We start from the raw sequence: 12,177 nt of genomic DNA, 5'->3' as shown, positions 1-12,177 counted from the left end.
ATAAACTACATGAGGAAAAATAAAAGCATGAGAAAGAATAAAATGGAACCACAGATTATAGAAGAAAAAACAATGTACCTTTTAATAACTATGAAGCATATTAATGTTAATTGTTCTTGGTAGCTTGAAGTTACTAAACCTCCTCGGGTTTTAATTGTCCCACTGTGACTTAGATTTCATGTCAAGTATTTATTATAGATAACTTTCCTAATTTCTTATATTCTATTGAATTATATAAGGCATTATTATCATGTTGACATTTTTACTATTAAACACACTAACATTCAGTAAGACATTGCCAAATATTTCCCACATTCTGGTAATCATTAAATTCTCCATAGTAAATAAGATGTGAGATCATAAAAAGGAAGGAAAATAAAACTGTATTATGTTTAGAAACAAAGAAATGGTGCTGTTTGGGGATTTTCCCTAAAAGTTCCCTTAGCAAACCAATCACCACCAAGTCCTACTAATTATACTTTCTCTATATTCAACTGGCATTCATTTCATGGCATTTCAGGTCACCTCTTTCACTTCCCATCCTTCTACTAACTCAAAAATATATTTACCTTGATTGACAGAGATGGATAGCAATACAGTCTTTAATTAGCACCAATTCACTTATGACAAATATCCGGGCCCCACCCAGTAAAGTAGGAACAATGAAAAGACATCAGCACCATTTTAAAAGCTCTTTAAGATGTTCAGAACTCCAGTTCTTAATTCAAAGGCACATGCCAAGTTAATTACAGTCAAAACTGTAACTGTCTCTCTTTAAGTCAAAGGATTCAAAAGCAATTTATGAATGATACTGAAATAATGTATTAATTAGCTGTCCACATGCTGTTACTCTTAAGTTTTAAATATAAAACAAAATGAATTAAAAAGGTTATTTTTCAACACGAATTATTTTAGATGTATCCGATGACACAGACTGCCTTAATCAGAAACCCAGTTTTACATTTGTCTTATTTTTTTAAATCTCAGCTTTTTACCACATTATTTTTCTAGGACAGTGGGTCTCAATCTTTGTGGTGATTAGAATCATCTGTGGAAGTCATTTAAATGAGGATTCCTGGGCATCTAGAGATTCTAATTCAAAAAGGTGGGGTGAAACATCAAGAATCTGCCTTTTAAATAAGCACCAAAATCCAGTTATTCAGTTAGTTAATCCAGTTAGAGGTGCTCAAATCATAGGAGCAGAAATGCTGATCGAAAAAGCATTGGTAGTAGTAGCCCATTTCCTACCAATTCTTAACAAACGATTCTTCTCCCATGAGTTTCAGCTCCTAGTACATTTCATCTTACATCCATGACTCGAATATTAAAACCGTTTATTCACTAGGTATTCTGTGGGGGCTTGCTGTATGGCCAGTAATCTTCTAATATTTAAGGTTTATAGGGCTACATGATTTCTGCTTCAGGATTCAAAATGACATATCAAGGCCTTTAAAAATAATCATTCTCTCCCTATAGAAACCTCTTGAACCAGACTGAACTGCCAAAGATAGACTAACCAAAACCGTTAGGTTAGCAGTATTAATTTCACCTGAAATTATGAAGAAAGGCAAAATTTTTGTCCTTTTCTACCCTGAAAATGTTAACAATAGCAAATAGTTTTCTCATAACAAAACACATCCATTCATTATTTTTCCATTCTCTTCATCCTTTTGAAGAAAAAAATGAAGCCCTTCCAGAGATTTTTTAAAACGGAGTGAACACTGACTTTATCAACAGAAATATGAAATATAGCATTTAGTAACAAATACAATTGTGAATATATGATATGTAAGAAGTTGTGCAAGAAGGTTTTGGTATGCAGATGATCTCTAGAATGTGTGGTCTATTAAAAGACCTTATTAGGTCAGCTAGATTTGGAATATGACCTATAAAAATGCAATCAGCTTTCAATTATCAACCAATGGATCATCCACTTGCCACTTCTAGTTATATTTTGGGTTATTAATATATCAGTCCTATAAATAACAGCTTCCAATTTAATTATTTTATTCTTCTTTTTTCAAATTTTGGGGTTTTTGTTATGTGATATTTAACCCATCTCCCAACCCCAGGAGACTTGAAGAAGGTCACTTTGCTTAAACAAGTCAATAAATTAACACTGACTATTCCCTACTTGAATTGAGCATCAAATATTTAAGCAATATGAGCAGGATGAGGAATGCTGAACTTACATAACAGAATATTATGAAAAGGATAACATACAGTTTATAAGCTATTAAATCTCCTCTTCAGAGTGCCTTGTATATATGTTGTAGCTAATGTTCAGTAGCAAACTAAAATTTAACAGCTCCCAGTCATCTACAAGATAGTTCAAACTCCTTAATAAGGCACAAAGGCCTTCAGGATTTTAACCATATGTATCCTTCTAGTCTTAGGCCACATCACTTTCTCAAAAAAAAGTAATAATGGTTTAACAATGTAATGCTTCCCATTTACCAGGCACTACATCTGGGCAATTTGTTTAGCAACATTATAAATATTAATTATATTTTAGAGTAGGAAAACAGGCTCGGCATTTTACCCACAATCATAAAGGTAGCATAAAATGAAGTCAGCTCTGCTCTGACTGACTCCAAAGTACACACTCTCAGTCATCTTCCTCATACCCCTCATTCCAGTCATGATAAACCAACATATGTCATGACCTTGGATGTCTCCATACTTTTGCTCGTGTTTTTCTGCTTCTGGAATGTCCTTTTTTATCTTTGTCCACCCAGATTGTCAAAATTCAAAACAACAGTTACTAAATTGCCCGACACTGTTACAGGCACGAGATAGACTAGTGAGCAAGTTAAAGATGCTGCCATTATGGGGCTTGCTCTTTCTTTTAGCTCCTACTCTTCTACTAATACCTGACTCAAAGTCACTGCTTTGATGACAATTCCCTTTACATGTCTTCTTAATTTCTTCTTCTATTCTCCCATAGCACTTTAGACGTTTAGTGCAGTATATCATATAGTACTATAATTGCTTATGTATCTGTCTCATCTTCCTCTCCAGCCTACAAAATTATTTGATGTAAAAGGCCCTTTTCTATTTAGATTTGCATCCTTAGCCCTTAGCAGAATACTTTGTTCATAAGTGCTCAATAAAAGTTTTGTAAGTGAATAGAAAACTAGACCAAATATTTGTCTGAGATGCCTTATAAATGAAACATTACAAATACTTGAGAGAAAATATGCTACAGTTTATAAAATCAGCCACAAAAAAGTGGTAGCATAAATATTTAAAGATATTTTTAATTATTGCATTGGTCCTTTTTAATGATCAAGTTTATATTAGATGTTATATAAAATATTCAATAATAACAGTCTAACTTAAATATTTAACCAGCTGACATAAGCATACAACTATTATGCAGCCTCATAGTTCAATATTTAAGTTAAATGATAATATTCACCACAGTTGAAACTTAAAGCTATTATTTAGAGCTCATCTGCACTGCCAATGAAATTGCAAGTATTATTTCTTCCGTGTTTGATTGCAATAGCAAAGAAAATAACTATTGATTAAAAATAAAGGCATATGAATATCAATAATTGTTCAGGGTACAAACAATTTGCATATGTATATTTATTTCTGTGTTAAATCACATGATTTTAAATGTAATCCAATTTAATTTCTTCTGAAGAGGCTTGTGATTTTAAAAACTGAAAAGTTAGCCTTAGAACATATTTTATATTTATTTTTAAGTGGTTCTAAATATTTTGCAAATTCCAAATTGTCTTTAAATTGTCTTCACATAATGATATAAATATAAAACACCAACTTGAAGGCTAATAGTGAAAGCATAAAACTTGTATGTAAGTTTCCCTTTAAGAATATGAATGCTGTAATAATACAGTCTATTAGTCACAGAATCATAGAATTTTAGATCTGAAAGAGTCAGTGACTGCCAGCAAACCACCAGAAGCTAGGAAGAGGCAAAAAAAAAAAAAAAAAAAGATTCCCTACAGGTTTCAAAGGGAACATGGCCCTGCCAACACCTTGATTTTAGACTTCTAGCCTCCAGAAGTGTGAGACAATACATTTCTGTTTGAAGCCACTCAGTTTACGGTACTTTGTTACAGCAGCCCTAGGAAATTAATACACCTACCAAAAGTCTTTCAGCAAAACTATTTCACGTAGCAAAAAAAAAAGTTTCTTCTCCCTTTTTATCTCTTCTTTTTGTTTTTATTTTCCTTCTCCCCTCTCTTTCTTTCCTGGTTGCTTTCCTGCTATTTATAAACATAATTATGTTCTCCCTCTTCCAAAAAAAAGACCCTTCCCTCAGTGGTCTTTCTCCGTTAAGGGACTGCCCTAGACACTTGCTACCTCAGCTACTAGGCTGCTTTACAAAGTGTTCTATCCCTCTACCACTATTTCCTCATCAACATCCTCACAGTGCAGCCCTTTGCCATCTAGCCCTGGCCTTAGCAACAAGCTCCGATTGACAAATCCTCATTCTTATAAAATTCTCAACAGAATTCGATACTAATATATCAAATCAATTGTGATTGCTGTTAAACCACCATGGCACACGTTTACCTATGTAACAAACTGCACGTTTCTGCATATGTATCCTGGAACTCAAGGTAAATTATTTTACCAAGGTAAAAAATTAAAAAAAAAAATAGTAATTGCTGTTGGTCACTTCCTTCTTACTGAAATTCTCTCCTCTTTTGACTTCCATGACATAAAAACTTATTTTTCTCTATTCTTTCATTGCTCTTCTCCCTTCTCCCTTTATCATTCCCTCAGGGTTTCAATCTTAAGGTGTGTTCTATCTTTCATTTCCTCTCTCACTCTTTCCCTCTCTCCTTCGCTCCCTCTTACCTCGCTCTCTGTCTGCAGCATTATATCATCTATCACTTCTTTGCAGGTAACTCCCAAATCTCTATCTCTAGCCCAGAACTCTTTTTTGAGTTCCCTACTCATACTTCCACACAATGTAATTTTGTAGTTAAGAGCACAGAATCATGAACACCTAATTTTAAGTCCTGGTTCTGTCATCTACCAATTCTGCAACTTCAGGCAAAATAGTTAATCTTTCTAACTCTCAGTTTCCTTATCTGTTAAATAGGTTTTGTAATAATAATATCTACTTTACTGGGTTGTTGGAAGGATTAAATGAGAAGATAGATTCAGAGCAGTGAATAATTGTGCCTCTTGCATAAGAATTTTTCGGTAAATGACACCTTGCTGTCATTTTAACTGTCTGACATCTTCACATATTGCTACACGAAGCCTCTTAAATTCAATATGCATGAAACCACTCCGCTGTGTTCTGTCCCCAAACTATCATCTATTCATGGAATCCTAGCCTTTTCTGTGAACCAAGTGTAAAATCTGGCCAAGAATGTAGGCACATTTAAGAATGTAAGGGCCTGGCCAACTGTGGAGGCTCAAACATGTAATCCCAGCGCTTTGGGAGGCCAAGGTGGGAGAACTGTTTAAGGCCAGGAGATCAATACCAGCCTGGTCAACATAGTGAGACTCCATCTTTACAAGAAATTAAAAAAAAAAAAAATAGCCAGCACAGCATTGCACACTTGAAGTTTCAGCTACTTTTTAAGTCCTGGGAGGCTGGGAGGTGGATTGCTTGACCCCAGGAGCTCAAGGCTGAAGGGAGCTATGATTGTGCCACTGCACTCTGGCCTTGTGGGGCAGAGCAAAACCCTGTCTCTATTTTTTTTTTAAAAAAGGTAAGGGCCTTAGAAATTCTCTCCTGAACTATTTTAAAATTAATCTTATTCTATCCAGTATTACAGTCATTATATATTTTCCCATATCCCCACACCCAACCCCACTAGATTGTAAGCTCCGTGACAGCAGAGACATTTTTATATACCTTGTAGTACCTAAAAGAGAACCTTATAAACTGCAAGTACTCAAAGAATATCTGTTTATGTGAATTAAGATTAAATGTCTCATAAGTACCTAGGTTCATAAGCTAGGTTTAAATACTAAGTAGTTTAGTTTCTCTATCATCTTCTCTGGAGGAAGTCTCCTAATCTCATTCTTGAAATTCAGGACCCAGAGCATTCTACCACAAAAACAGGGGTAGCTAACATTCAGTGAAAGCTTACTATGTGCCAGGCACTGTTCTAAGCACTTGATATGTTAAAATGTTCATTCTTCCACCTGTAAACTATGTAATATGGAGAAAATTATTTAACTTGTCCGTGCTGAGTTTCCTCATGTATAAAACTGGGAAAATAGATATAATAACTACCTCAAAGAGTTGCTTATAGTTTCACATGAGACAATTCATTAAAGTGATTAGTACAGTGTCTGGTATATGGCATACGCTCAATAAAAGTTGTTATTGTATAAATATAAGCATGTGTGAGTGTAGGGAAGATCTTTTTCTTAACTATAGTCATCAATCAGTAAATGAAATTGGATAAGCCTGTAAAATGAGTAAATTTTATTCATGAAACAAACTTACTAGTGTAAAAAGAAGGTTATCAATGAGTTTAATGAAGAAAGACAAATCAAGTATAGGCCTTTTGGAAGTATGTATGTTTTTGTGTGTGTGAGTATGTATATATGTGTATACATATATATACACTATATATGCAAAGTAAACTGCAACTTACTTATTTTTAAATAAAATTTAACATATGTGCCAATTTTCTTTGATTCAAGTAAAGAGTATATAGAAATAAGTGTAACCATTTCCTATACATTAACTCGAAATTATAATGAGATTTTTTAAAATTAAAATGACTAAAAACTGAACCTAAGTAATATTTTAAGAGAAAAATTTTCAAAATTGGGGGATATTTACCTCTTTTCATTTATTTTGCTGGACACACTGATTGCAGCATCCAGAGACGGAGGCATGTAAAAATGTTTGCAGTTTCTTTCCTAGAAAGAGAATGGAACTAGGTATATGCAGAATTGGATATATGAGCAGCTTGCTTTAACCTAGTCAAGAACTTTCTATGAATTCTTTATTTTGAAGAATATTAGGAATACAGGAAATCTTCAAGTCTTTCTTAGAACCTATATAAATGGTGTATCAGGCTCTGAAGAGGATCTGGTCTAATAGGATCAGAATCTGATCTACCTATATCTCTGTTGTTGGGTGCTAATCCTTCTATAATATCAGTGAAAACAAAAGAAGAAAAATAGGGGTCAGATGGGCAGCAGATTTCCCTTCCTTCCCTAGGACACCAAGGAGAAGTCCATGATCAGGAAATCTTGAGCAATCTGTATAGTCTCTGGGTCTAAGAAGAGATCCCCTTGCTCACTCCTTACCTCCTGATATCTCTTCCAGCTCCTACCCTTTAAATGCCACAGAAGCAACCTTATGATAACCTTCTCCTGACAAGAAGTACAGGAGGGCATGTGGGTGAATATGAAGAAGCATATTGCTATGTTCTTCCAAGTTTCCAGCCAAAAGAACTTTTTTCATCAGGCAAGTATAAGGGAAAGCTAAGACAGAGAGTTTTCATCATTTTCTTCACTGTTCATAATCTAAATCTGACAGTAGCCTCCAGTACATTGCCAGAGAGAATAAAATTAAATGTCTAACAGCTGAATGGTCAACAGAAAAACTATGGGCAACATTAATGCTATTTATCAGAATAATTATGCTACCATTCACATTTCTCCTATTTAAGCTGAAATGTAAAGGGAATGTAATACAGAGATACAGAAGCAGATAAACAGAGAGCCTTAATTACAGTCACTCCAAATACAATTCTATTTCTTTTACTTAAGTTTAATTGTATTTCTATCTTTTATTTTAAGTAGAATCTCATGTATTCATTTTTTATCACAATAAATAGCCAACATGTAATGGCATTTATCAAGTGCTCACTAAAACAAAGAAGTTGTATCAGGGCTGACACAAATGATTGACGTGATTAGAGAAATGTATATAATAGCTAGTTTCACAATAAAGATTATGGATAAAGTAAGTTCTTTTGTAATTCCTCTAAAGAACACTATATAGACCTTCAATTGATCTGAATGAATAATAAGTTACACAGCTACAGCACCAAAAAATGGCTTTAATCCTTTCTCTCTCAAAGTATAGCTACTTCCTTCCTGGCAGAGTTCAGATCTTGAGATTCTTATTCCATCAAATTTTATTCACAAACTGTCTTTTCATGGTATCATTCCCTGTGTAAGAAACTGAATTTTTACAACTGAAATTTACAGCAGGGAAACAGAGTATACAGTTGTCTTTCCACAGCAAGATTGTCTCAATAATTTCTACACTATGTAAATTTCAGTTAAAGCTGCCAACCATAGACTATAATTAAGTTTAACATTCAAGACCTCACTACACCTCTCTATAAAGTGTAAACACAGATTGGCATACAACCAGTATTTCTGAAGTGTCTGGATTCTCCTCTTTCAACTATCTATTGCACACTTTAAGTTCCATATATAGACACCAAGCACTGAAGGAAACAGGAAACATTATGTTAACATAACTATAGCATTGATGAATAAAAAAACATAACCTTGAGGCTAAGCTGCCAAATAAGTAGTGAATTAATTTCTGTAAAGTACTCCAATATTACAAAGGTGTGTTGAAAGGTGTCTGCTCATGTTTCAAATTAAACGCACTGCTGGTCAGCATTAGCACCTCAGCTTTGAACACCAGCCATTTGCCTATAACACTTCAGGGGCTAGGAAAAGCGGATTTGCCGTTCACACTGGAATAATTAGAACATGTCAGGAAGAATTAATTTCCTCATTTTTCAAAAGGATACACAGAAATTACCATGTTATTATATGACAGGGTCCCTTGGAGAATTATATTAAATTTAATTTCTAGCGCAGCCCACACAACAAATTAAAGTCATAAATAAGATGGAAAGAAGCGGGACGCAGAGCATATGTTTATGGCAATGAGTGAAGCCAAGGGACCAGAAACAACTATCTTCATTTCATTTTATTTAAATCAGCCAGACACTGTGTATCTGAATGACAGCACTTGTTAATGGTGCTGAGATTATAGGCTCCTTAATTTTAGAAAACAGAAGCAGTCAGTCAGTGTCTAAAATAGTACATTTCCTACAATGCAAAAATTAGTATAAATTTACTTCCCTTTCAAGTCCATTTCTTTTTGCCCTGCAGCAAGTTTAACAAAGATAAACTTATTTTTAATAATATTGTTTCTCTATTTGTCTTCACTTAGGGCAATTTTCTTGGATGAAAAAAAAATGTAAGAAGTAAAACAGAAGAGTTATCAGGATAAATGAAATCTGCAAACACAGTGTCTGTCCAGAATACAAGTTTCCTGCTCCATCCTGAAAATACATCTACCCATTGAGAGCTGAGAGACAAATTTCTCTAACGGAAAATTTGTTTTTCATATTAAATGAAAAATGACTTTTTCATACTGCCTATCAAATTGGAGTGAAACTACTAAGGGTATGGTTCAGCCACCCTAAAAGCACTGGACTTTTTAACTATTGATGAAGCCCAAATGTGTATAGAACAGAAGAGATTCTACAGCCCACTAATACTACAGCCACCACTCATGTCACATCCAGAGACTTCCTGCTGCCCTCTCTTCCTGCTTAAGAATCTCTCCTCAGGTACCACCTCTTTTCCTTCCACCTCAGTTAGACATGTGCACTCAGTAAAGGATTCTTGCTTATGACCATACCATCTACTCTGAAATCAGCCCAAGCGCAGCATAGAAATATTAATAAAACTAATAAATGTATTATAAAATATTAATGCCATTATTGATGCCCCCCTTCTCAGTGCACGTATATGTACACTTTTATTTGTTATTTAAGTTATGCATAAAATAACCAGACTAGAAGTATATATGACTCTTAATTTTTCCCTATATGCTACAAAAAACACTCAAGGTGTCCTGTAGATATTGATGCTCTTGCATTGAGAGGTCAGCACCCACTCCAACATTGAAGGCTAGCATTAAGTTACACCTCCCTAGAGTAATCCAAATGCTTCAAATACCAATTATCACAACAATTTATATTATTTACAATTCAGAATTTCTTAAGAATGCATAATCATATTGTTTTTTAACATAAAATATCCTCAATGTATGGCAAATATTAAAAAAGTGTAAAGGGTGACGTTCAGAAAACTATTTAAAATGAATAAAGCAAAAGCAATAAAAAAGTTGCCACAAAAGAGACATTAACAAACTTACATAACTTTTTCCTCCTTCCAGCATAGGTTTAATCTCCTCATAGTCCCCTACAAATTCTAAATCATAAATGTTAAGATTACTCACAGCTCCAGAAAAACGCTGATATTTTATCATCCTTAATAACTGAAGACATTCTTAAGGTGAAAAAGGAGTTTGTGCACTTTAAGAAATGACTGTCGTGAAACTGAGCACTCCCTTGGGTGCAACAAACTTTAAATAATTTGTGAATCAATTAACTAGCGACTCTCTTCATAACACAGATTTCACACTCCCAGGTCACTGCATTATCAATCTGATACAAATCATAACATTTTGGAGAAAAGTTCATAATTGAAATCATTAATTAATTTAACAGGACTTTTAGTTAGGCATTGCATTAAACAGCTGTAAAGGAGCAGAGATTAATTAGTTGTTTCTCTGACAATCTTCACTGCTGCTATTACTTGGTGGAAAACTTTTCAACTTGTAAAGCACATCATGCTCTCTATAATCTGGTGGTGACCTATCCAAGCAATTTCAAGCTGAAGAAATTAAAATTTCTCTAAAATGAAGTCTGGAGCCTCTGAGGTGTTTCTCTGGAAGAAAAAAAATTAAATAACAAATATTGTAAAGTCTGACCTTATGCTTATGTGAAAATGAAACCTGCCGCTGGAATAAAGCCTTAAAAATATATATCACAAGTAACACAGAGATGAAGAAACCAAAGTTATGCCCAGCTAACATTTCCCTGAAGCTATTAAAATGACATGCATTCACATATTTTACATATTAATCTTTCTCTCTTAAATATATAAAGTATTAACCATAAATAAGTTGTATTTATGTGCATATCTAGTGCCTTTACTTCTTAGAATTTGGAATCATTTGACTGACCCACAAGTTGCTCTAGCAAATTATTGGCTAGCAAAGTATAAGAAAATTCAAAAAGCAACTCAAAAAGGACCATTTTAAGGAAAAAATGATTAGCAATTTTTGCAATACATCATTCCAAAGTCCTTTCATATCACATGACACTCTACACAACTTCATTATTTTAACAGTTTAACATCTCATCTACTATAAGAAAGGCACTAAAAGGTATGTGTCAGGAGATTATAATAAAGCAGGTAATTCCCTAGAAAAATACACATCTTATCAAAATTAATTAGTTGAAATTAAATATCTTCCAGGTTCATATCAGGAAATAATCAATTGTACCATCAAAATCTCAATAATTTTTTTCAGCCCAATCCGTTCCCCCATTCCCTCTGCACCACATGCAGCAATCATACTGAATTTTTTAGAATTCCTAAAACATACTAGTCCCTTCTAATGCCTGGTGCTTTTACAAATACTATATCCCCATCTTAGACTATTTTATCTCCATGTCCTCTCCAAATAATTCCCTATAAAAAGCAGCTCAATGGTTTTTTGAAAAGACCAACAAAACTGATAGACCGCTGGCAAGACTAATAAAGAGAAAAGAGAGAAGAATCAAATAGATGCAATAAAAAATGATAAAAGGGATATCACCACCGACCCCACAGAAATACAAACTACCATCAGAGAATACTATAAACACCCCTACACAAATAAACTAGAAAACCTAGAAGAAATGGATAAATTACTGGACACATACACTCTCCCAAAACTAAACCAGGAAGAAGTTGAATCCCTGAATAGACCCATAACAGGCTCTGAAATTGAGGCAATAATTAATAGCCTACCAACCAAAAACAGTCCAGGACCAGACAGATTCACAGCTGAATTCTACCAGAGGTTCAAGGAGGAGTTGGTACCATTCCTTCTGAAACTATTCCAATCAATAGAAAAAGAGGGAATCCTCCCTAACGCATTTCATGAGGCCAACATCATCCTGATACCAAAGCCTGGCAGAGACACAACAAAAAAAGACAATTTTAGACCAATATCCCTGATGAACATCGATGCAAAAATCCTCAATAAAATACTGGCACACTGAACCCAGCAGCACATCGAAAAGCTTATCCACCATGATTAAGTGGGCTTCATCCTTGGGATGC

General features: G+C 34.2%; 1 protein-coding gene across 41 annotated transcripts in view; it reads right to left on the bottom strand.

Moving 5' to 3' along the window:
- The window catches only part of SOX6 (SRY-box transcription factor 6), a 660,184-nt gene that overhangs the window by 470,262 nt on the left and 177,745 nt on the right, over nt 1-12,177 (bottom strand). For 6 of the 41 annotated variants that reach the window (XM_077963228.1, XM_077963224.1, XM_077963232.1 and 3 more), the window contains exon 1: nt 6,794-6,867. The exons of the other annotated variants lie outside the window; for them this stretch is intronic. In XM_077963228.1, coding sequence (XP_077819354.1) covers nt 6,794-6,849 — 56 coding nt within the window. In that variant the 5' untranslated portion in view covers nt 6,850-6,867. Of the gene's footprint in view, nt 1-6,793; nt 6,868-12,177 lie in introns of those variants that run through there. 41 annotated transcript variants of the gene reach the window in all.

Source organism: Macaca mulatta, chromosome 14 (genome assembly GCF_049350105.2).
Source record: "Macaca mulatta isolate MMU2019108-1 chromosome 14, T2T-MMU8v2.0, whole genome shotgun sequence".
In the NCBI taxonomy this organism is placed as follows: domain Eukaryota; kingdom Metazoa; phylum Chordata; class Mammalia; order Primates; family Cercopithecidae; genus Macaca; species Macaca mulatta.
This window is presented reverse-complemented; position numbering and strand designations above follow the sequence as displayed.